The sequence below is a fragment of the Peromyscus leucopus genome, chromosome 22 (genome assembly GCF_004664715.2).
Source record: "Peromyscus leucopus breed LL Stock chromosome 22, UCI_PerLeu_2.1, whole genome shotgun sequence".
NCBI lineage: Eukaryota > Metazoa > Chordata > Mammalia > Rodentia > Cricetidae > Peromyscus > Peromyscus leucopus.
The window spans coordinates 34,557,229-34,583,367 of record NC_051081.1 but is presented as its reverse complement, the minus strand read 5'-3'; the positions used below and the strand labels follow the sequence as shown (position 1 = coordinate 34,583,367).

General features: G+C 48.3%; 1 protein-coding gene across 4 annotated transcripts in view; it reads right to left on the bottom strand.

Moving 5' to 3' along the window:
• Window positions 1-1,235: 1,235 nt before the first annotated feature.
• Rbks (ribokinase) overlaps window positions 1,236-26,139 on the bottom strand; it is an 80,857-nt gene continuing 55,953 nt past the window's right edge. Inside the window, exons 8-9 of one of the 4 annotated variants that reach the window (XR_005089747.1) lie at window positions 13,344-13,486; window positions 12,839-12,971 (exon numbers count right to left, since the gene is read on the bottom strand). Coding sequence is in view for 3 of the 4 variants with exons in the window: in XM_028873981.2 (XP_028729814.1) it covers window positions 1,374-1,547 (174 nt within the window). In the remaining variant the exon portion in view is untranslated. Of the gene's footprint in view, window positions 1,548-12,838; window positions 13,487-14,500; window positions 15,860-26,139 lie in introns of those variants that run through there. The other 3 variants (XM_028873981.2, XM_028873999.2, XM_037198070.1) reach the window with 3 other exon arrangements.

Here is a 26,139-nt window from a genome sequence, read left to right as displayed (position 1 = left end):
CACGAGAGAAGCCGTTTCCACGGTGAGACTTGAGCAAGGCTCCCAGGCTGCTCCTCGTGCGTGCCTCCACAGGACAGTGCTCCGGGAAGTGCTGGAGTAACTGCCCTGCAGCTGGAAGAAGGGGAGGAACATCTGCTTTGGTTTGTGTTGGGTCGTTAGGAACGCTGCCATTGGTCCGTCTTCTCAAACAGCTGCCGGAGACGGGTGGTTTATGCTTTGAGGTTAGAGACAAGCTCCCACCAGGTAATTAGGCTGCCCTGGACTAGCTGTGCACTCCAGAGTGGTCACAGGCTCTGAGGACGGCAGAGACTGGATTGCACCTCTCTTTTACAAGAAGCCATGGTATGTTCCATACAGCTGCTCCGGGAGTGGTGGTATTCCAAGGCCAACTCTGATAGCCCCTGTGTTCACCTATGACTGCTGCCTCTCCTCATCATCACCTTTCCCACCATTTTTCCAAACTCCCCAGCCTCCTCCATTTTTTTTTCCCCCACAGATTTTTGACTTGAAGAGAAAGATGAGTTGTTTCAGATTGCTAGTCCGTATCCTACTTCATTTAAAATGCCTGAGAAAATGTAGTGTCTCCCTGGCCATAAGCATCCAGAACCAGTGCTGTCCCCAAATAACAAGTGTGTGTCCCAAGGTCCAGTCTGTGATTTTGGAGGGAACCAAGCAGCTCTCAGAAAATGTAAACAGAACAACTTGCTGGGAGTTGGGACCCAAGAACTGTGGCAAGCACCTCCACCATTGAGGTTTCTCCCTCCCTTCCTCCCTCTGTCCCTCCATCCCCCCCCCCCTTCTCTTGACAGGATTTCATGTAGTCTAGGGTGTATCAAATTTGCAGTGCAGCTGAGGCTATCTTGAACTGCTGGTCTCTCTCCACCTCCTAGGCGCTGGGATTACAGGCGTGTGCCCACATCAGCTTAGGCAGGGATGAAGCCCTGTGCCTCATGCATGCACTCTGCCAACTGAGCGACATCCCTAGCCCCCCAAGCAAGTCTGACAACGTAGGCTAAAGGGTATTAGCTCTCTCTCCCAGAAGGTGCTTGGGAGAACCCACTGCTACCCCCTTTCCCTCTGGAACATTCTTTGCTCTGGCTCTAAACTCTGCTGCCCAGCGTGCATTCAACACTAGAATTTGCTGCTCTCTACATAGTAGTACTGTTTGTATGGATTCTGAGGGTGGAACCTAATTCTAGTTGACGTTGTGAATATGAAAAAGCAAAGCATCGCTCTGAGTCAAGGCTTGATGACTTCATAAATGAACATAATCTTTACAGAGGAAGGGCATTTTTCTAGTAATTGTGAGCTAAGAATGGCCACACCCACGTGCATTTTATTTCCAGATTACATGTATTTGGGGGCAGCAGCAGTCAGAACAGAGCAAGAGGAAGGTCTCTCTTGTGTGGATACGAGGACTGTGTTCCTGCAGCCTGGACGCTGACTGTGGCGATGAAATTTGCTCTCTTGAGCATTTCTTCCAAGGATAGACTTGGGTAGTAGGCCAGGTAGAAGGCCAGAGCCCCCACGAAACTGTCCCCAGCACCCTGTAATGAAAGCAAGCACAGTGAGGAAGACAAGCCCGGTCAAGCTGTGGCTCAGTGGTAGAGTACCTGCCTGGTACTCGGGAGGCCCTGGGTTCAAGCCTCAGTACCCAAACCAACCCTTTTAATTTTAGAATGGCTCCAGAGCCCCAGAGAAGGAGCAAAGACTCTAGCCCCAGCTTTGTTAACATCCAGATGTGGCACGTTCACCATAACTGTTGAAATAATGGTACATCAGTAACTGAATTTCAAACTCTATTTGGATTTTATTAGTTGCTGCTGTGTCCTTTTTCTGCCCCAGCATCCCATGCAGGATGCCATTTTACAGTTAGTTGTCATGTTTCCTTCGGTGTCTGTAGGCTGTGACGGTATCTTAAGTGTTTTTGATGACCGTTTAGAGGTCAGCTACTTGGTGGAATGTGCCTCAGAGTAGATAGGATCTCACTGTGTAGCCCAGGCTAAGCCTTAGCCTCTCCAATGTGGGAGATTGCCTGGCTATGGGGTTTGTCTCTAAACTGTCACATCCAAGCAAGGCTGTGTGTTGTGAGAGTCTCCTCGACCATGTGGCTGAGTGGCTTGTGCCCGGTGTCTCTAACGTCATTTTCCACTTTCCATTTTATACTCTGTAAGCCAGTCACTAGGGATCCAATCCTCCACCCCTCACGCCCAAGTAGGGTCTTACATAGCTCAGGCTGGCTTCAAAGGCTCTTAAAGTAGCCAAGAATGACCCTGAACAGCTGATCCTCTGGCCTCACCCTCCTGCATGCTGGGGTTGCAGGCACACACCACCACACCAGGTTCATGTGGTATGAGGGACTGAGTCTATGGCTTCATCCGTGACAGGCAGGCACCCCACAGCCGAGCTACATCCTTAGCCAGACACTGTTCTTAGGTGGGTAGAGTTCCATTCTCAACTTAAACTTAGATCCCTGAGCATATACTATTGACATAAATTGTTTTGAGTTCTGCATTCAAATTTGTGCCCCCCCCCCCATTTATTTAATCATCTGTATCAGTACGAACTCCTTCTTTGGGCTGTTATCTAGGATTATTCTGTTGTCCATTCCTCCCAGCACTGGCAATGGGGGCTCTTTTCAGCTGCCTCCTGTATCTCTTGTGCTGTCTCCATCTTTTTTTTTTTTTTTCTTTTGCTTGCTTGCTTTCTGGGACAAGATGCCCCAGGCTCATTTTTGTATGTCCCCTCCTAACCCTAAAATTAGCCATTAAAGATGCATGCCAAGTGGTGAGAACCATTCAGATACTGTTCTCAAACCAGATGCAGGGAAAAGCATCTCTCTTTCCATTTCCAGGGTCTGTGTTGGAGAAGGCCGAGGAGGAACCAAATGAATTACCCTAACGAAGTCTGTTCATCAGTGCCCCTAGGGTGGTACTTAGTCATGTATTCATGTAACTAATATGTTTAAAACAATTTGAAGTGTCATTACAGAATCTCAGTTTGGAAATTCTGGTTTCAACGGCTTTCAGGATCATTTCCAGTGCCCTTCCTTCCCTTAGACCCAGTTTTCACAGTTCTTGGTAACTTGTGGCTGTTCTAACCACGGCAAAGAGGGAGCCTGGCATGTAATTGTTTCTGTTGCAGCTGAATCATCCATTGAGCTGTGTGTCCAGCACAGTGATGCGCAGTAAGAAAAGAGGCACGGTGTTGAAGGACTTTAGTCCCAGGATTTAATCAGTAGGCAGAGGCAGAAACTACAATCCCGAGGCCAGCCTGGTCTACATAATAACTCAAGGCTAGCCAGGACTACATAGTGAGTCTAAAAGGGTGTGTGCAGAACCCACTAAGTGGTAAACAGTATGGCAGAGTTTATAAATGGTTTGGGGTGTGTTTTGATGAGTGAGAGTCTGACTGTGCAGCCCACAGCTGGTCTGGATCTTGCCAGGTAGTCCAGGCTAGCCTGGGCTTGTGATCCTCCTGTCTCGGCCTTCTGAGTCTTTGCTGGGTTTACACACCTGTGCCACCATGCCAAGCTTAATTAGTGTGGCTTTGAAGGAAGGGTTTGAGAAAACCTGGGGTTTTTCTAGAAGAAGCTGGATTTCTAGGCAGAAGTCAGTCTTCACAGAACAGACCGTGGAGGAGGGAAGGGTGAGCTCAGGAGATTAGCAAAGTCATTTCACTTTGTCTACACAGCCAACATGGATGATACGAAACTTGCCAAGGGGTCATAGTAATGTGGATGTGGATCTCCTGCCCTCCTCTCCCTCCCTCCCCCTCTTCGTTCTCCTCCCTTTCCCCTCTTATTCTGAGCTCCTAGGCGTTTTGCTAAGTTCATTTTTTTTTCTAAAGGATGGAATGGAGGGAACAACATTATTCCCAGGCATCTTCGGCTTCCCAGCACGGCAGCCTGACATGAGAGGGGCTGAGACCAGAGGAACGGGGAGCTGGAGGGCATAGTGGCTTACTCCTGTAATCCTAGCACTCCAGAGGCTGAGGCAGGACCATCACTGCAAGTTCAAGGCCAGCCTGGTCTACAAAGAGAGTTCTAGCCAGGCCCACCTAGTGAGATTGTAACTCAAAACCAAAACAAATAACAACAAAAGGAAACTCCTCCTGCAATGTGATATATTAAAAATGACTAGAAAATAGGAAAATTCTGATAGGCCACGATTAATGATTGAAGAGATGAAAATGTTTACTATCTTAACTTGATTATCACATTCTATATGTATTAGATAATATATTTCATAAACGTACAAATACACCTAAAAAGAATAAAAAAAATGGAGCTGGAGAGATGGCTCAGCAGTTAAGGGCACTGGCCGCTCTTCAGGAGGACACAGGTTCAATTCCCAGCACCCACAGGGCAACTGGCAACTGTCTGGAACTCTGGTTCCACAGGATCGGACACCCCACACTAATGCACATAAAGGAAGAAAGAAAAGAAACATTGTATCGATTGCTGCAAACTTTCTATGGACACCGTTTGCATTGCTCTTTTCATTATCGCCGAAGTTGAGGAGACACTGGTGAAGCTGGGTGCTGGAAGCGTTCACTCAGGCAAGGGTTTGCACACCTTCGTTCCCCTCCTTCCCCGTGCCGTGCACTGTGCCACAGACTGCAAAGGCACACTCTTCTATTTTCAAATTGGATTTCCCTCCTCCTCCATGCCGTGCACTGTGCCCACAGACTGCAAAGGCACACTCTTCTATTTTCAGATTGGGGGTTTTCTACCAAGAACACCAGATATCCTCACTGCAGAACCCTCCCCAAATTTAAATAAGAAATAAAGCTACTGTGACACTGAGCACAAGAAAAGCCAAGGGGGTACTTCTCTGTTGCTTTGCAAGGTCAGCTTGCCATGACTCCAAAAGCAGCCATGACATCACAAGAAAAACCAAATCAAACAGAACAACAGCCACATAAATATGGGTGTAAACGTAGCAATTTTTAAGCAACTGGAATATAAATATATGAATATGCACACATGCACCATGATCAAGTAGAAATTGTCCAAGGAATGAATGCAAGACAAGCCCGACACCTACTTTTAAAATCAATATAAATATGATTTTAAAAACTTTCAGGAGCACAATAGAACAGGCTTGATCATCCGAGGGGGCGTTTATGTCCAGATCTCCTGTGGACTCACACTTGAGGAAGAGCGGCGCTTCCCCCTCATTCTGGGACCTGGCCTGGGGGTGGGGGGTGTTCTTTTCCTCAGCGTTGTTCTGGATTGCACAGCCAGTGTGGAAAGGCAGGAAAAAGAACAGGTATGCAGATTGGACAGAGGGAAAATTCTGTGAAGACGGCAGAATGATTTATGTAGATATTCTAAGAAAAAAAAAATCCTACAGGAAATAACAGGTTCAACAAGATTACCGGATACATAAAAATGAATTGTATTTCTATAGTAACAATGAACAATGAGAAATCAAAAGGATCAGGCTAAATGTCGTTCATTCAGTTGCTCCAGTGCTTGCCTAGAATGCATGAAACCCTGGGCCTGATCCCCGGCACTGTCTAACCTGGACGTGGTGGCACAGGCTTGCAATCCCAGCACCAAGGAGTGGAAGCGGGAGGGCCAGAAGTTCGAGATCATCCGAAACTATGCAGTAAGTCATGTGTCAGTAACTTATTCTCAAATTGTTCATCTAAAACCAAACGTATTTGTGCTAGAAAGGTAACAGCTAAGAGCGTTGATTGTGCACACCTGAAGACTTGAGTTCAAGTTTCTGGGACTTGAGAAGCTGGGGGGTGTGCCCGCGTGCGTGTCCGTGACATCGCTGTTAGAGGAGTTGGTGGAGACAGGAGGATCGCCACGACTTGCTGGCTGCAGTTCAGTGAGATACTGTCTCCAGATGGAGAGTGATAGGACAAAACACTGTTATGTCCTTCCTGGCCTCTGCCCACACACATGTACTGCACACATGCGTGCAGGGTGCACATGCGCAGGAGAGAGCAGGCAAACGGACGTGACTGCATGTTAATGATAGGTGAAATGAACAGTGTGTGGCCGAGCTGCGGTTTCCAAGTTTTCCTTATGAAATAAAAATTCAAGACTTAAAGAATTTTAAAGGTCAAATCAGTCACCTTTTGTGAATTTGCAACAGTGACCTCTGAATGACTTCTCTCTTTTTAAGACATTTTATGAATATCCACTATGAGTCGGTGTGAAAGGAACCCAGAGAAACTCCCACTTGCGTGTGTGGATACTCAAGCTCTCTGTGGCAGGCTCTTGAAAACCGGGCCAGGCACTTGGAAGTTGAGGGGACTGGGAGGAATGCGTAATGGCTGTGACAGTGACCGCAGGAAAGCTGAGGCTCCAGATGTCAGCAGCAGAGCTAACGGGACCATGGCAGGACACTGATGCCTTATTTTGTTTTAACCAAGAACCCCACCCGGTTAAACATTTGGAGAGGTCAGAAATCATCTCCGCCTTTCCCCAACCCCTTGAAAGCCATATTCCACCCAAGGATGGAAGAGCATCAAGGGTAGAGAAGTGATTCTTCATATGGAGTAAGAGTGAGGACGTCCGGGTACACACTGTTTGGTCTGGTTTGCTCGGTGGCAGGAGGCTGCAAGCTGGATGCTTTGCATACAGCACATCCTCCCAACTTCATGTCACCTTCAGTTGACCTTCTCCAACAGGAGACAGAACAAAGAAGGAACCGAATCTCAGAGACCATTGAGGCATCACTAGTCAATACTAGAGCCCAGTAACCCCTCCAATCAGTTCATGCCATGCTCCCTACTCATTACATCCCTGGTGAAGTCTGGGCAGGAAGGAAGGCTAGAAGGAAGGACATCACAGGGTTGAACCAGATCTCTCTTTGCTTTAGGATCTGGGGAACTCTGCCCTTCCCATAGGACCCTGAATACACACAGCATGCTGTGTATTTTATTTAGAGGCCTACAGTTGGAACAACTTGCAGACTCTTTGGGGGTGGGGTCCACATCTTTGTTCCCCCTGTCTCTTCCCTTGCTCTGCCCAGCACTTGGTGTTGACCTGACCTAATGATTCTAGGTTCATCATGTTCTCTCTTGAAGATGTGGTCCAAGGTGGCTGGCTGGCCCTGGGTGAACCACATTGTGTTGGGTCAGGTTGCCACGGCTCAGAGCTGTTGACACTCCCATTGTTGGGTCTATTTATACCACAAGGCTTTCAACTGCCAATCAATTACCAGGCTGTTGATTCACATCTTTAACTATTTTTATACATTGCTATGATTTTTTTTAAATGGAAAGTGCTTTAAAAGTGGAAGCTGTATTCTATCACCATGATTTTCCTGTAAGTAAAGTACTTTCCAATCAATCATTCTTGGTATAATGGAAGAGATCTCATTGATATAACTTGATGGTTTTAACCTCCTATTGAAAATTATTTTTATGTCAAAAGGGGGTGATAGCATAATTCACCTTCCTTCCGACAGTTACCCATGTGGCTAGTACTGGTTGCTTTCTCAGAACACTTTCCCCATGAGGACAGGGTGCTCACACAGAGTACATGTGGCATTCTGAAGTCCTTGCTTTCCCAAGGGCCATTACATCCCTGTGTTTTGAGATGTTCTGCTCCGTAGTATGTGTGGAGGCAGCTCGTGTGTCAGAGTGTGAAGGACAGTGAAAATGTCCAGTGATGCATACCGAGGCTTCTGGAGGTGTGCTGGTTGGCTTCCGTCAGGTCGACAAGCTCCAGCCATCTGGGAAGAGGGAGTCTCAGTTGAGCACTGCCTCTATTAGATGGGTCTGTGGGGGCAGTTTTTTGATTAATGATTGAAGTGGGAGGTCTGAGGCCACTGTGGGCGGTGCCACCCCTGGGCAGGTGGTCCTGAGGTGTATAAGAAAGCAGGCTGAGCACGCTGTGGAAAGAGTCAGTGAACAGCTCTCTGTGGGCTCTGCTTCAGTTCCCTCCTCTAGGTTCCTGCTCTGAACTCCTGTCCCGACTTCCCTCAATGATGGACTGTACCCCGTAAGCTAGATAATCCCTAAGCTGCTTTTGGTCATGAGGCGATCACAGGAGCACACTGGGACAAGTGCTGTGGGGGCAGGTGGGGTGTGAGGGCTGGTGTTGGAGGAAGGGCACTGGGACAGCTGTTCAGATGACCTCCAGGGCAGGACCTGAGAGGTCGGAATTTTTAAGGATAGTGCCAGGCTGGGTTGTGGGGAGGCCTCTGCTACCAGGCGGGAGACAGTGTTGCTGTGTGGAGGCTGGTCTCTCATTTCTCTCTTTTCTTTCAGACCATCTCTCCATCACCCCGCCTTCCTGTGGCCCTTGTCTATGACCATGGCTCTGTTCCCTCACTGAACTAGCCTAGTTCATACCCAGGCTCTTAGGGCTGTCTGGTGAGGGAGGCAGCTGGGGAGTACATGCTTAAAAGTGGTAGAATGTCACCCTAACATGGCATCTTCACATGTTGGCCATGTCTCTGCTGTCTGTAGTGGCTCGTTTTTTTCTGAAGTTCTGCCCAGTTGGGTTCTTCTCTGGGCCTCTTGGCTGGTCTTGCTTGGACTGTTCACAAGGCCCCCACGGAAGAAGGCACAGTTCACACTGTGGTGTAGGTGTGAAACTTGCATTTCATCCGTGGAAGGGGTGAGTCACACCAAGCCGCGGGCTCACGCAGAGAGGCATCTTCTGACTTCCACCAGGTGGCATGCAGGCCAGCAGCAACCCTGTCGGGTCCTCAGGTTAAAGCTGAGGAAAACAGATTCTCCTTGGTTCGAGGCGCCTCAACAGCTTGCCGATATTCAAAGAAGAGGCTGTTTGTGAAGTCAGGGTCTGCAGCCAGGTCAGCTGCGTGGGCCTCCGGCGACACAGCGTGCTGTACAGGACTGTCCTCTGAGCCAGACCGCCACCTCCATGACCGCCCCTGTGCTAGCCTGAAAAAGACCACTTGCTGCTGGCTTTTGACTTTTCCTCAGAGGATGGGGAGGGGACCCGCTCACCCGTGTGTCTTTTGCGGCCTCTCAACCTCCTGCACGCAATTCCGCTCTAGCAGCACCTCAATTTGTTGTCGAGGCCATAGCGGGAGGGGTAGACGTTGTCCAGTCTCCTCTGGGGAAGGGTTTTAGTGACAGAGCAGGTGGACAGGCTTTCCTGGGGAGACTGGCTTTCGGCTACCGCTCACATTCTTGAGACTGGCCTGTGGAAAGGGCTTGTGTGTGTGTGTGTGTGTGTGTGTGTTTTGTAGTGATCAAGCATGCCAGGGACAAGAGTGAAGAAGATCATGAGTCTCTAGTGATGTTCTGCATGAGGTGCCATGTTGGCTGCCTTTGCCTGGCTGTGACCAAAACACCCACTGGAAACAACTCAGGGCGGGAGCGGTCACTTTGCCTCGTGATTCCGGGGATGGGGTGGGGTCCATCCTGGCGGGGAAGGCTGGGTGCCGTTCATGGTGGGAGCCTGTGGCAGATACTCCAAAGCCTGTGCCCAGTAACTCACGGCTGCCAGCCTGGCTCTGTGTCTTCAAGGCTCCACAGCCCTCTAAAACAGGGCCACCAGCTGGGGGACAAGCAGTCAAAACACGAGTGTGTGGGGACATGTCAGATTCCAATCCTAACAGGTACCACTTCCTCTGTGTGCTCGGGGCAAGAAAGAGCAGCAGAGAGTCTGAACTACCTGTGTGTCTCAGGCAGGCTTGGGGAGGGAGTACACAGGAACTGACATTTTCAAGGAACTTTCTTGTTCCCATTTCCTGGGTGTTTCAGCTGCTATTAGTTTCAGCTGTTCTGAATGTTGTTAAGTCTTAAAGCCTGTACTCCAGATGTTCTTTTTCCTCTCAATGTGAAACCGCTTGGCCAGGCTCATGTCTGCTGCAGACAACCTGAGCTCCCTACAGCCAAACTGACTGTCTGGCTGCCTGGACGCTGGCTTCCTGTCACCTGCACACTGAAAACCTGGGGGTCTTCTGGACTCTTCTACTGTAAACGGAACAGTTGGAACAGTTGGGCAGTTAATTCCAAATGCTCAGATCTGCCCTCTTGTCTCTCTCCATCCCCTTCCCACACACATCCACACCCTCTCCAGCGGTCCACAGTGATTTCTTAACTGGTCTCCCTGTTTTCGGGCCTGACCCTTCCAGTCTACCCTCCACATGCTTGCAAATCTGGCTGCTTCATCTCTATGCCTAAAACATTCTACATGCTTCTTGTCTCTCTGAGGATAACATGTTAGCTCCGTAAACAGCACAGCACATCAACTTCCTTCCCCTTCCTTCTTTCCTTCCTTCCTTTTTTCCTCCCTTCCTCCCTTCCTCCCTCCCTCCCTCCCTCCCTCCCTCCCTCCCTCCCTTCCTTTTTCTAAATTTTGAGACAGAGTCTCACTGGATCTCACTCTGTAGCCCAGGCTGGCCTGGAACTCACAGAGATCTTCCTGCCTCCGCCTCCCAAGTGCTGGGGTTAAAGGTGTGTACCACCACAGCTGGCATAAACTTTGCTAGTTCGCCTCTTACTGCTTCCTCTTTACCATTTGGATCTTTGTTCCTGGAGGCAGTACAGCCCAGACCCTTCCACGGACTAACTCTACGTCATTTCTAAGACTCAGCTCAGGGCTTAGTATAGTCAGTCACACACCGACTGCCCGGCACGATGCTCAAAGCATTCTCTGAGCCCACCAACCTAGACCACTTCCCCCCCATGTCCTCTGCTTCCTGTCTGAGGTCACCAAGACAGCTGTCACCTTCGATCCTGAGGCCGAGTGCTGTGCCCAGCTTCTGCTGAAATGCACTGTCAGGAAGCCGGGGCCTGAGTGGTCAGGGGAGAGCACACGCTGTTCCAAGAATGCCCCATCTTGGGGGCGTGGCGGTGAGGGGGGCAGCTATGAAACAGGCTTAAAAAAGTCCTAGTTTGTCAAATTCCAGATGACAGAAAAATGGATGAGTTGGAAGGAATGATGGGTATTAAATGCGGTTGGGGGGGGGGGACAACCCAAGTGCTGAAAACCCCAAGGTAAAAACTTGCTGGGCAGCACAACAGAGCCCGGAGGATCTTGCCAGAGTGATGTCAGCCCTGAGGGGTCATCCGTTAGGAATCTGGACCCACACAGCACGATTCAGAGGCCAAACTGCTGAGCCACCCCAACAGAGCCCCCACATTCCTCCTTGATGCCCTCACACATTCCGTCCGACAAGAGCACACCACTTCCTTTTCTTTTCAGAACCCCTCCCTCCACAGAATATTCAGAACTCACACTGCAGGCCGAATTCTTCAGTCTGCCTGTGGTTTCGGAGGCCGGCAAGGAGCAAATGGCCGGAACGTGATGATGCGCCATTTCTCCTTCGAGCGTCTGGCCAGGGGCTCAGGAGAGGGCAAATGTAAACCACCAGGGCCCCTGCTGCCCATCACATGGTGCTGGGCCCCAGATTAGAGCCCTCTGGGCCAGCCCTCCTCTCGGTACTTGGTTTGGGATGGAACTGTCTCCCAGGGATCATTTTAGGCAGCTGCCCCAATGACTGCCCTTAGGCTAGACTGGCAGCCAGGCCTGCCCTCCCTGGCCTAGATGTCTACGCCTGGACTTCTGCCTCCTTCCCATGTCCGGGACCTGAGGCATGAGTAGCTGATTGGGCCTGCGTCTCCTAAACCTCAGACACCACACAGAAGGACCTTTTAATCTTTCGTCAACTCTTTTCCTTAGCTCTGTCATCTTTTAGGAATGGTAACTGGATTGCCTTCTCATTTGTATTGAAGACCCTTTGTCATCTGAATTAGAACTCACAACTGAGACAATGTTTTCTCAAGTGGAACCATGTGCAAATGGCCTGGGGCCAGACATGTTCACTAATGTGTACCTGCTTCACTAATGTACTAGTCATGTGATCTCTGGTGGGTTGTTCGGCTTCTCTGCATCTGTTGACCTGTATGATAGGACTGTTGTGGATATTAATTCAGACAATGTCAGAGGGTCCGGGAGAGCCCGGCACAGAGTGGGTGTTCAACAGAGAGGGACAGACTAGATGGCATCGTGTCAGAGGCCATTTGGTTTGCTCAAGGTTTTGTAGTGAAAACTCATGACCTAGGTCAGTGAGGTCAGACAAGGTTCCAAGGACAAAGGGGTCACCATCACAGGGGCACGATCTATAGAGTGTTAGAGCAAGAGGGTTGGCTTTTCAGTCCCAGCTCAGAGAAGAATAAGGGTGGCTGGGAAGGAGCAGAAGCCAGTATCTGGAACCTTCGGTTATGCAGGCCAGGCTCTAAAGAGCTCTAGCAGTGGCCAGCAGTAGCTCCCGAGATCTCTGAACTTTGGGGTGAGGTACTCGATGAACCCTTCAGGGAGTGGATGAGATTAAAGTGATGGAGAGTAAAGATCAGGAAGTCCCTGCGGTCAATGCAGTTGGGGAAGCCAGGCTGGTCTCCTGCTTTCACGTAGGGACAAGGAGCAGAGGCTAAATAATGTGAGGCTCTGGGAAGAGCCAGAGCTAGGAGGGTGGGGCCAGAGGTCAGCACAGGAAAGGGGGCTTCCTGTGTCAGGGGCACGCTGGACCTCCACTGCATGGGAGCTTGGTGGAGCACTCTGCTCTCCATGGCTGCCAGAGAGGTGGTAGCAGAGCCCAAAAGGCAGCAAGCAGGTGGCTGAGCAAGCTTGGCGTGAGATTCCTCTAGCAGTCTGGACACTGAGGTCAGGGCTCATCCTGGTGGGCAGACACCATCAGGCCGCTGGGTCCCCTTCTCCACGTGACCAACCTCACCCCTCACTGCCAGGAAGAGCAAGAAAGCTCTATGGAGGAGTTTTTCATACAGGGCATGTGTTCCCAGCTGGGACTAGAACTCACGGATGTGTGAAAACCATAGCTATTACAATGGCTGGCATCTCTTCAAAACGCTACAGCATATAAATGTACACAAGTATATTTATCATTTTAATATTTCATGGGGGAAAAAGGAGGGGGAAGAGGGAAATTTTTTTTTTTTAACCAGGTCTTTGGGGCAGGGTGATGATGAAGACAAGTCTGGGAAATGCTGTAGGAAGGCCTCTTGTCCTGAAGAGCAAGCAGTCTAGTCAGGGTCTTTGGTGTGTGGGTGACCCTAACAGGCGAACACTCCACTGCAAGGCATGGTGGGCAACCACTGGCAGACCCCCCACTTTCTTTCCATTGAGCCAGAAGTTCTAACATGGTTACCAGCGAACCCTGGGAAGTTCTCAAAGCTACAGAGTAAGGAACTAGGGAAGCGGGTGGGGACCAGGATGGCTGGCACTATTTCCCAGGCAGAACAGTGCCAAGTCTGCTGCCTGTGCAGATGTGACAGGGTGAGCTCTGTGGTGGACTGACCCTGAGGTAGGCTGTTTACACAAGAGCTCAGCGCATGGCTCCCACTGGAATCTGTCCCTCTCCTCTTATCAGCTGGTTTACCTCAGGAGGATGAGATCATATCCTTCCGCAACCTCAAACTTCCCGCCTTCCCAGACCATTTCAATTGATGAGCATCATGACAGCCAGCCAGAGCCCAGATTTTGTCTCATGTGTAAATGTAGCTGATGTCCACTCTAAGTAATCTGTAGGAAACATGACAAATTATCACGTCACAGATGTCCATGTCTTTGCCACGTTACGATACATGTTAATGATTAGGCTGAGATAGTTCACTTAAAAATACTCTGATTAAAAGACTAAACTATTTCATGGCCTAATATAGTCCAAATGATCAACACTTCAAATTCATCAAGCACTGAAACTTGTTCCTTGGTTTATACACTCTGCTAGTCGTTTGGTGTGTGTGTGTGTGTGTGTGTTGGGGATGGAACCTAGGGTTTCTATCACTGAGCTACAAACTACCTCCCACAGAAAAACAAACACAACAAATAAATAAACAAACCACCTCTCCCCAGATCCTGGCTCTGGAGTTCATACAGCCACAATTCACCTGCTGTAAGTGTACAGTTGGCATTCTTCAGTGTAGTCATGGGGTTGAGCAGGCCATCACTGCTGTCTAGGTTTCGAAGTTTTCATCCCCCCAAAAGAAACCACCTCATTTACTGCCCTCAGACCGCTCTCCTTCCTCTCTCTACAGACTTGCTAAATATATACACATTTTTCAGTAAAAGAATTTCATATTTTAATTCTATAGTTAACTGATCATTTATTATTTCCTAGCTAGACACAATTTAACCATATTCCTTCTGGTGCATGTCATGTGAAAGTGAGGCTGCTGTTGATCCAGTGGGGACCAGTTACGAAAACATCTTTCCTCACAAACATTGCAGAGAAGGTTTACTGTCCTTCTTCCTCGGATTGTCACCAAAAGCCTGTGAGGTTTTCAACTTCAACTAGTGATGCACCAGGAGTTTGCTGTGGTGAAACCAACTGCCTGTGACCGCTAATCTGGGAAGTGAAAACCCACCTACACTTTTCGACATTAACTGGTCTGGTTTGTCAATCTTGGTTTCTGGAGATTCGGCTGGCTTGAGGGATTTTCTCTCCGATTTTCTGTGCTGCTTAAGGGGTGGCGTCACGATAAATGTTAAGCTTCCTTCTTAAAGGTCTGAGACGCACAGGTCTGAGATGGAGGTTTCTGGTGTGGCGCACACCTCTCATGAGAGCTCTGGTAGTCACACACTGTCCACCCACAGAGACCAGCACAGAGCATCCCGGGGAAGCCAGCAGAAACAGCATGTCTGAGCAAGGGCATATAGCCCCTTAGGTTTGGGTGAGCACTAATCAGGAAATGGTTTTCCTTCAGAGCAGATCAACCTGTGAGACTAAATGACAGAACCTGAGAGACATCCAGCAGGTCGTAGGCTGGACAAAAAAAGTGAACTGGGTCAGGGAAATGATAAACACAGGCCTTTCCGCTCCTGTCAAGGGCAATGCTCACGACCCTAGGATCCTGCCTGAAGAAAGGCAGGACTTTCACTTTCTTGTCTATTTACAGGGTATGTTTACAGATGCGATTCAGATAATCTCATTACAGTCCTGTGAGGCAGCCAGGCTTTCATTTTCCAGACAAGGAACCAAGCATAAGAACTCAAAGACAGTTAGGTGGCAGTTAGGATGTCTTTGGTTGGAGCTCAGTACCTGGAAAGGCTTTGGCCTTTGCTCATAAATACTTTAAAATACCTCTGAATATCTTCGGTGGAAGCAAATGTACATCTTCTAAGCTAGGGGTTTTCAATCTTGACCTCAGAATAGCCTGGAGGGATTGTTAAAATGGGGAGGGCTGGGCCCCACCCTCAAACTTTCTGATCCATTAAAACCTAAGGTGGGGCTTGGGATTTGCATTCCTAATAAGTTCCCAGGTGGTACTGATGCTGTGGGCTGAGACACACTCTGCCTAAGGAATTGACTTCTGGAAAGAGTGAATCATCTGAAAACCAAGGCTAGTTAGTCATTTAGGTCTGGGATCAAACTAGGAATTCTACCGTTTGGTCAAAAACAATGGGAGGAAATGGAATAAAGGGCTCCAGACAGGTCTTTTTTATTTGTGCTGACTTTTTTGAGACAGTCTTCCCCATGTACCCTGGAACACAATACGTAGACCAGGCTGGCCTTGAACTTGCTGTGAACCTCCTGTCTCTGCTCCCTGAAGGCCGGATGTGCTGTCGCACCTGGCTGGTCTGAGGGAAATCGTGACGTTTCCCCACTGGGCACTGAAGTGTTGCGAGAACTCCATGCCCAGCTTCACACTGTGAGAGATTCATTATCAACCTTGGATTTTTTTTTTTTTTCAGCTTTGGAGAAAGAGAGCATGGAGGTGACATGTTACATGGGTGTCAGGGAAGAGGTAAGAGCTACTGAGTGACGCTGAGCAGGCAGGGGTCCTTTCTGTGCCGATCACACAAGGGTGTAGATGGGGAGGTGGAGGGAAACGTCTTCCTGATTTTTGCTCTTGTGATCGGAGTGGAACAGGTGAAAAGGTCAAATTTTAGATCCTAGAGACAAACATGTAACATTTCACCCAGAGAAAAAGAAGAAGAAGAAGAAGAAGAAGAAGAAGAAGAAGAAGAAGAAGAAGAAGAAGAAGAAAAAATCCCAGTAGGAGAGAAAAAAACCAAACAACATGTGACATTAGTATGGAGAGAGTCAATCCTTTGTGTCACAGCAGGGGAAAGGAGGCGGAGGAATGCCTAAATATTGGCTCTATTTTAATTTCAATTCTACATTACATTAAACTCTCCTTGTACTCCTCTCTGTTTTACAGCGCATGCTGACACAAATTGGCATGCCTCCTCGTTGACATCGTATTCCTCTTGAATTATGTATTTCTATCTGGAGTGAGGTGTACGGGCTAAAGCGTGCTTTCCTTTAGATGGATGAGAACGGAGAAGGATCAATGGGAGGTCAGGTGTAAAATCACAGCGAGGTGAGGCCGGGGTGCGTTCCGGCCAGCATTTGATGGCCCAGAGAGGCTGCAGGTGACGGTAAAGACGACACTGGTCTCTCTGTTCTCACCACATCGATTAAACTTCAACTAACACAAAGCAAAAAGCTCTTTACGCCTCCCCGCCAGAGCCCCGGGGTTCTTCACTGTTGGTGCCCTGCCTTTATTTGTAGGAGAACAGCTGACCACGGGGACAACTGCCTCACTGGGGTTTTGTGTAAGGTTGAGTCACCTTAAGCCCCTGCTGGACGTGTGTTGGGGGGGGTCTCAGGTTTCCCGCACGTGCAGGGCTGTGGGGCTCAGGCTGACCTCTGTCTGGTGACAGATGGCTCCTGGAATGGCAGAGGCCATTTGCTGGCTCCCTCTGGGCCTGCCTGTGGATCAGGGTTCTCTCCCAGCCTCAGCACTAAGTGATGGCCTCTCTGTGGCCAAGTCACCCCAGTTCTGAGGGGGAACGTTTTGATGGGGTGCTCCGAAGCAACACTTGTACCACAGGATCGCATATAAACTGCAGACACACCCACTAACGGACAAAGCAGACATCCGTGACTGTACCCCTTTGCCTCACTGGACCCCCTTTGTGGACCTCATTCTGTCTGCAGTCCAAACTCGAGCCCCATCCTTTACACCATGCTCAGCTATCCCCGAAGCCCTTTCTCTAGTTTTGATTTCTACGAGTGTGGAAATGGGGGGGGGGGCTGTTTTACTTGTTCCTTGATAATAAAATAAGAACATTTCATGTTTTACTTACAACTGATTGTTATGAAAGCTGTCGGGAATCATTATGACCTCAGTAACAAGGTCTCAGTAAGCAGCTCTGCCACACTTGCTGAAATCGGCTGGGCCCAGCGGCCATGTCTTGGTGTCCGTCACCAGGACACACCTCTCATTTGCCCAGGGCTGGCCAGGCTGCAGAGCACGTGAGGTCCACTGTCAGCCCTGAAGGGGATGGAGCACGGATTGCTGTAGCCTCCTCAGGTTCTGGGGTGAGGCCGGCTTGGGCTGTGCTCAGAAGAACCCACTGACCCTCCTTCTGGGCCTTCACGGCTCTGCAGTCTGGGAAGCCATGGAGAAAAATGGCTTAAGGAGACTGAAAACTGGCCAAGACCCCCATCTGCCCAAAATGTCTGTGGTGGATTAACTCATTCTATAATTGATAAAAGAGAAAAGGGATCCTGAGTGCAAGTGAAAAGTGGGATGAGAAAGGCCCTATTCTTCCAGCGCTGTTAATGAAGGCTTTGTATAGAAATAACTTTACATATCTGCGAATAGATGGCACTTAAAACCAAAGCGTCCGTTGGTGACTCATGGGGCTCTAAAGACTGGCCTTGCCTTCTGTGGTCAGCAATCTTTCTTCCTTGTGACTCCAGCATTCCTGACAGAAAACAGTTAATCCAGTATGTCTTGGAATCCTCCACAAGATTTACTGAAACATTCTCTGCCGAGTGCTCATCTCTACCAGCTGCTTTCTTCTCGTGGTGAGCGGGGCTTGAAATAAGAGCACTGTTGTCTGGGAACTGAGAGATGGCACAGAGCCGCGGGATTATCGCACAGCAAAGGCATCTGATAGCGGCCTGAGCACCGACCACAGGTTGCAACTCTGCCACACACGGAACTCGGAGTCATCGGTCATTGCACAATGCCGTGTCCGTGCCTTGCTGGGCTTGGGCTGTTAGGCCACACAGTCAGCAGGCAGTTGCTGTCAGGAGAGGGTTTCTGGGTTATTTATAATGCCTCCGCTTCCTACACCGTGAGGATGGAGGGAGGAATGGAAAAAAATCGTTTGGAGACTCTGACTGTGCTGAGAGCTGGTGCGAGGGATTCCTTGCAAAGTGCATGGCCCTTGGCCGGAATACCTGGTTCTGTCTGCACAACCCAAACCCGTCATGCACTGCCTCAGCAGACCCTGTCAGGAAGGAGGGATAGTTATGTGGAGGCTGTTTCAGTCAGGAGTGAGCCGGTGTCTAAAGCGTGTGTGACAGGCAAACTATGTGAATAGCACTGTGCTGTGAGGTATTTATGTGGAGGATAGTTATTCCTTATTATTTATATTAAACTAGCATTGTGCTGTGAGGTATTTATGTGGAGGATAGTTATTCCTTATTATTTATATTAAACTAGCATTGTGCTGTGAGGTATTTATGTGGAGGACAGTTATTCCTTATTATTTATATTAAACTAGCATTGTGCTGTGAGGTATTTATGTGGAGGATAGTTATTCCTTATTATTTATATTAAACTAGCATTGTGCTGTGAGGTATTTATGTGGAGGATAGTTATTCCTTATTATTTATATTAAACTAGCATTGTGCTGTGAGGTATTTATGTGGAGGATAGTTATTCCTTATTATTTATATTAAACTAGCATTGTGCTGTGAGGTATTTATGTGGAGGATAGTTATTCCTTATTATTTATATTAAACTAGCATTGTGCTGTGAGGTATTTATGTGGAGGATTGTAATTACTTATCATTTATATTAATTATTTATTTGATTAATTATTGTATTTATTACTAAATGCCAGCTGGTATTTAAAGGAAGGGTAGGTTTCTGCTTTCAGCACTTGTCTGCTGAACAGATCAACCACCAGAAGGCAGGTACGAATGCCCTTAAGGGACATGAACGTCACTTGAGATTTGGATTTTTTGTGTAGGTTACACTTCTCCTATTACTCTCTGTGGAAACCGGCTTCGGCCCTAAGGTGAATAAGGAGCCAAAAACATCGTGAAAACCACTGAGACCACAGAGTGATGTTTGTTTTTCCCACAAAAGGACCATCTTGTCCTCTACCATGTAAGAGGTAGTCCAGGCTGGCCCGTGAGCCCCAAGGGACTGCCTGTTTCTGCCTTCCTGGTAATAGGATGCAAACGCACACTTATCTTTTAAAATGTGGGCTGGGGGGATCACTTTATAGACTGAGTGATGATGACCTTAGCACCCATTGTTTATTTCTTAATGACAGCCGTTCTGATGGGGTCGGATGGGATTTCCATACAGGTTTGGCTTTTTGGGTGAGGTGGGGGCGGGGCAGGGTTTTATATAGCTCAGGCTGGCCTTGAACTCAGTCTGCAGCTGAGGATAACCGTGAACCCCTAATCCTCCTGCTTCTGCCCCCCAAGTGCTGGGATCACAGGTCTACGACACCATACCTAAGTCTATGTAGTTTTGATTGGCGTTTCCCTGATTGACTTTAGTGTCCTTGGGAGCTTCCGTTTAAATGCCTTTGTTTGGATAGAGGTGAGTTCCAGGCAAAGTGAGATGCTGAAACTAAAGACCCCTTCAGAAAAGAACCAGGGAAAATTAGTCACAAGTTTAGGAGTAGCAAGAAATCCTGTCTCTACTGAGACTTTGGTACCTGGAGCCTCTCCTTTGTTCAGTTTGGACTTTAACATTCACACTAGCTGTGTGGTTCAAAACTTTGTAAGTTAAGAGAATCAATACTCAGCTAGGGAGAGACCTAGGGTGACCAACTGAGTCAAGAGGGAGTCGGGGGTGGGGGTGGAGGAGTTGGAGGGAAGAAACTGGGGTAGAAATGATACAAATACAGTACTCGGAAAAAAAAAATACAGTACTCGGTATGAAATTCTCAAATATTAAAAAAGAACTACTTGAAGCTAAAATAGCAAAATGTTTAGAATTAATAAGGCTACATGTTGTTTGTTTGTTTATTTGTTTATTTTGTGTCTCTCCATGTAGTCTGTGCCACCACCTCCAGGCAAATTTTATATTCTTTAAAAAAAGCTGCCAGAGCTGGTGGCGCACGCCTTTAATTCCAGCACTCAGGAGGCAGAGGCAGGCAGATCTTTGAGTTCCAGGCCAGCCTGGTCTACAGAGTGAGTTCCAGGACAGTCAGAGCTACACAGAGAAACCCTGTATCGAAAACCAACAGTAACAACAAAATAAAAACAAAACAACCAAAAAGGCTTTCTGTGCTGTTATTATTTTGGTGTTATGATTGGACCCAAGGTCTCATACTTGCTATTCTCTATCACTGGACTACGTCCCTCCCTTATATTTCTGAAGGAACAGCCCTAGGAAAAAGGAAATGAAAGATGCTGTCAAGGACTACTTCCTCTTCTGGGCATGGTGGCCCAGGCCTATGAGCTAAGTACTCAAGAAGCCAATGCAAGAGGGTTGCAGGTTTGAGGCCAGCCTGAGCTACACAGGAAATCCTGCCTTAAAAAAAAAAGCCAAGTATAGTGAGTGGTGTGACACCTTTAATCCCAGGACTTGGTAGGAAGAGGCAGGCAGATAACTGTGAAGTTGAGGCCAGCCTGGTCTACATAGCAAGTTCCAGGACAGCTGGAGCTATATAGTGAGACCCCCAACTCAAAAAAAAAAAAAAAAATGTGGAGGCCCGCAAAGGTTTCCTAGTGAGATCTGAGCTTGCTTTACCCAGCAGAGCTGCATTAGAGGATGGCTTGACCACGTGCGTGCGTGGTTTCCAGGTGTTTGGAAGGGTCTGCACTTGGCTGTGCAGTGTGCTTTGATCTAGCAAGAGGAGGTCTTTTGCCCTGCCCCTTAGCATTCCTTTCAAAAGCCCTTTAGAAGAGACAGAAGGGGCCGGTGGATAAGGATCCAGGCCCTCCTGAGCTGCCCTGTGTTTCTATCTGTCTCTCCCCCTCTATCCTTCTATCTAAATACTTCTCACTTCTCCCTCCTCAAGAGTAGCCTGGGGTAAAAGTGGGAGCGGGTCTCTCTCTCTCTCTCTCTGACACACACACACACACACACACACACACACACACACACACACACAAAGACAATCTTCCCTTCGTACCATTAGCAGTATATTTATTCAGAGCACAGCCTATAGCATGCACTCGTTTTTCTGCAAAGAGCAGGCAGATGTCATGTCTGTGACCCACACAAGCTGCTTTTCCATTCTCCTGCTCACCTCCGTCAGCAGCAGTGGCCAATGAAGGTGGTGGGCATGGCAAGGCTCCAGCTTTTTGGGCTCTGTAGTTTGAATCTCTTCACAGTTTCAAGAGTCCTCAGGAAACCTCCCCACTCTGTGGGAGGCACGTAGAAGACCCACAGTATAGCCCTGGCAGGTCTGCCCTGTGATGCCAGTTCAGTTGCCAAGGAAAAGAGGCCAGGAGCAGACCACAGGTTCACTGCCTTATGCCACACCAATGGCCAGGCTCCTGGAGGGCGGAGGTGACCTGAAGAATAGAGTGCTAGGAGGAAAAGATGCTGATCATCGATGACTATGATCTACCTCTGCCATCCCACCCTGCAGAAGGGATGAGCTCCTGCCCAGGCCCACAGGTCACTCCAAACCGAGATTTAGATGTTTCTCTCTTGACTTTTTGCTATGACTGAGATGACTGACTGCCCCTCCATCCCATGCCGCTCTTCCCCGCCACACTTTTAGTCTTGGGCCATCTTTGAGAGAGGACTGGTCCTAGACCCCCTCCAGGAGCTGCTAAAGTATGGGGCACCGGGCACCTGGATGTTTAAAGCCAGTCCTGCTGTGGGGCAGTGCATTGGGAAACACGGAAAAAATAGCCTTCCGCTTGGCCCTGGTTCAGTTCTTCAACATGAAGATGACATTTCTGGTAAGCAATTACAATTAGATTTTTAGAGCCCTGGGTTTTCAACTGATCACATGCAGGATTAAGAAAGATAATTTCAAATATTGAGTTCCGCCTGATTAGCTAATAAATGAGCTGATCTGCTGATGTGAAAGTAATGCATTACTGCTAATACAGCCCTTTAGGGCATGACAGATGTCTTGTGTCCTGCCTGTCAGTTGCCTCAGCAATTACCCTGTCCTTTGTCCTTTCCTCACGGCCAGTGAACCCCTTTTGTCTTTTTCATCTTTCCTGTCAGCAGAAGTTTCAGAGAGTTTTAGAAATTTCATTCTTGGGGCAAGGAGGCCTATTTAAAATAATCAGATTGATTTATGTGTATTAATGTTTTGCCTACGTGTGTGCATGTGTGTATATACCGTGTGTGTGTGTGTGTGTGTGTGTGTGTGTGTGTGTGTGTGTGTATGAAGAGGCCAGAAGAGACGCGGTCATCCCTTGGAGCTGAAGTTTCAGGTGGTTGTAAGCTACCATCTATGGGAGCTGGGTTCTCTGGAAGAGTCAAAACTGTTCTTAGCCACTGAGCCACTGTCCAGCCCCAGGAGGACACTTCAGAACTCAGCTGTGCCTCCTGTATTTCACAGGTGCCTTTCACTCTCTGGAACCTGGAGTTTTTAGTTGTGGTCTTTGTTAAATGGGGATATATTTTAAAAGGGAACACTGTAATTCTTTCATTTTCAAATAATTTCTAGGAGCACTGTGCCTCTGACTTCGTCTTTCTCTAGATATTTTAAATGTGAGGGATGTGAGGGATGTGAGGGATGTGAGGGATGTGAGGAAGCCTGGAGGGTAGACCCAGAGACAGCTGAGTGGAACAACTCCCACACTCTAGTCAGTCACTCTCCAGAAGGCACCAGAACTCGTTGGGTGTTTCCAAAGGGCCGCTGTAATACGCTGTGATTGAGACTGCTCGCAAAGGACCCCTAAGCCGCGTCCTGAGATGGGGAGTTGGCTAGTCAGGACAGTAGAAGTGGTTAGCTCACCTTAGCCACAAAGGCAGCTGGGGGATGTTAGAAAGAGGGTCACTGACCTCAACAGTTCAGACTCCTACCCAAGAAGTTGAATGAAAAGAAAACTTGATTATAATCTGTAAGAAAATGCGTATCTCCTCCAAGAATGGGCACTCAGGGACAAGAATGAATGAGTGTGAATCCTGCCCGAGTCATTATTATCTGGAATGGCTCAATCCCACCACCCCACTTCTCACATGGTCCAGGCCTGGCCTGCAGAGGAAGCAGCTAGCTGGGATGGTGATGCCTGGGTTCTCTGTACCAGTGGGCAAAGCATGCTCCTGGGATTTTCTGTCTAGAGACCCAAGTCTGCATAAGTAACCAGGCAGACACCGAGGGATGTAATAGAGCTGTTTGTGAGCGCTCACACAAGCCAGACGGTACTCAGCGTCTATGGTGGGTTATTCCTTTCCATGGAGACTGCAGTGTAAGTGCAAGAAAGTAAGGCCTTCTCAAGATCTGGCAACTTCTCAAGGTCTAGAGACAAGGGTGATTACAGAAGTCCGTATCATGACAAGTGGCAAGAGTGTCAAGTCACAGAGAGGTGGACGGTCACCCAAATCAAAAGGCAGAGTAGTGAGACAATACCAAACGTATTTGCTCAGAGCAGCCCAGCTAGCTAATGGTTGAAGCAGGGTTAGAACCGGCCGTCATCGGCCCCGAGGTACTGGACCTATCATAAGCAACCCTTGGCTTTTTACTGAAAAAAGTGACTTGGCTCATCCCGCTGTGTGGTGATATTTTATTTGTGCACACAATAAAGCTTATCTGGGGATCAGAGGAAAAAGCCAGCCACTATATTAAACATAGAAGTCAGGCAGTAGTAGCACACGCCTCTGATCCTAGCATTCGGGAGGCAGAGATCCATCCGGATCTTTGTGACTTCAAGACCACACTGAGAACAGAGCCAGGTGTGAGGCACATGCTTTTGATCCCAGTGCTAGTTAACCATAGAGGTCTGGAGGTCTGTACTGACAGACAGGAAGTGACTGAGATGGATGGAGAGAGGAAGTAAGATGGCCGGGCACAGAAAGGATATAAGACATGAGTATACAGGAAGTAGCTCTCTTTGGCTAAGGATTTCCTAGAGGTAAGATGTGGCTGGCTTGCTCTCTGATCCCTCAGCTTTCACCCCAATATCTGGCTCCTGGTTTTTAATTAATAAGACCGCTTATCAATTTGCCTTACACTGCTGGTTTGTCAAAGCTCATCATTTTCCCCTCAGGGGACACCTGATTTTTCTGATTTATTTTAGGTCACTTCTGGGCATAGTCATTTGCTTCCTTGTATTAGCCTGCAGGGTGCCAAAACAAACCACAGATTGAGTGGCTTAAACAGCAGAAACTATTTCTCATAGTCCCCAAGGCTAGGGGGTGTGAGATCAAGGTGTCAGTCACCAAGATGGCTTTTCTCTTGGCCTCTCAGGTGGCTACTATCCTGCCGGTGCTTATGGCGCTCGCTCTTTGTGCGCACGAAGACTGAGCTCTCCCATGGTGCTGCTTCTGAGGACACTCAGCCTTTTGGAGCAGGGGCTCCGCCTGTGACCTCACTTAACCTTAATTGCCCCCAACATGGCTCTGTCTCTAAGTACAACTGCATCGGAGGCACAGGTTCAACATGTGGACTTTGGTGGGGACACAATTCAGTCCCCATCATGGTGTCCCATGTTCTTCCACTCCCAAGAGTCTTTTCATTAAGGACCATTTCTCCCCACTTCCCCCCTTCTTTGAAACAAAGTCTCATGGCCCTGGTTGTCCTGGAACTTGCTATCTAGACCAGGCTGGGCTCAAACTCACATCGATCGCCTGCCTCTGCCTCCTGAGTGCGCGATTAAAGGCGTGTGCCACCACCGTGCCTGCTTCAGGACCACTTTAAGTGGGAGGGGCATGGCTGAAGACCACTAGGCGTGCGGATGTATGCCATCATGCCCAGCCTTTCATGGGGTGCTTGGCTTCCAAACTCGGGTGTGTATGCTTGGAGTTTGTACAACAAGCACTTCACTGACCGAGACATTGCTGTAGCCTGGCCAGGTCCCCTTTACAAGTCCTCCTGGTTAGCCAGTTGCCAAATCCAAGACCCATGACAAAAGCAGTCAGGCTGGCACTGTGCCCTGTTTCGAGGAAGAAGGCCGAAGAGCCAAGCTGGTAACAAGCAGATCCATCCAGAAGTGAACTTGAACATGAACGATTTCTTTGAGGATGTGCAATATATTTGAATAATGAACAGAAGCAGCAAGCTTTGAAATTTACCCTGATATTTCCCAGGGGAACTATATCAGATAACATGTTTGAGGAAAACTACTTCAAAAAGATTAAGAAAAAAATCCCGTCAAAGTGTGCACTGAGATATCTAGACTGGACCACCGAGGGCCCCAAGTAAGAAGGCACTATGGGTCTCGTGTGGCAAAGGGCACCCTTCCAGAAGTCCTGTCAAGGGGTGGCTCGGGCTGGTCACATGGAGACTTGGAATGCTTGAGGGGTTAATCATGAAGCCAAGGGCAAACTGACAGTCAGGGGCTCCTCTGTGATGACGACACCCAGCAGCCCTGGAGCAGTGATGGGACCTACCTTGATTGCTAGATGTGGCTGGCTCGCAAAAGCTCTTGGATATGCCCCCAAAGAAATATTTATTTCAAATAATAAGTAATACCCTAAAAACACAGCTTTATGGACAAGATCTCAAATAATTCAGAATATGAAGTGGAAAGTGGAAATTACCACGCCAATCCATTCCCTTCCAGAGCAGTGGTTAGAACAGCTTGGCACGCTTGCTCCAGACATGAAATCTATATTTACATACGAGAGCTGCGAGTTACCTTCCAGTAACCAGAGCGACACAGTGATTGCTTAACCTCCTCTACTGAGGAGGACATGCCATTTTCTCAAGTTTGAGTTAATCTAAAGTTGAAATAAACATCCTTGCATAAATGTTTGTACGTGAGCATACCTGTAGCTTAGACTCCTGGAAGGAGACTTACTAGGTATAAGGGAAAGTGTATTTTAATTGGTACTCTTGGGTCACCCTCTGAAAATACACTGGAAGAATGTATGTTCCCATTAGAAGTATGACAGGATGTGCTTTTGAGCTGCTGGAGTACGGACATTATCTATCTTTAATTTTTTTCTGTTTTCTTTTTTTGAGACAGGGTTTCTCTGTGTAACAGCCCTGGCTGTCCTAGAACTCACTCTGTAGACCAGGCTGACTTCGAACTCACAGAGATCCACCTGCCT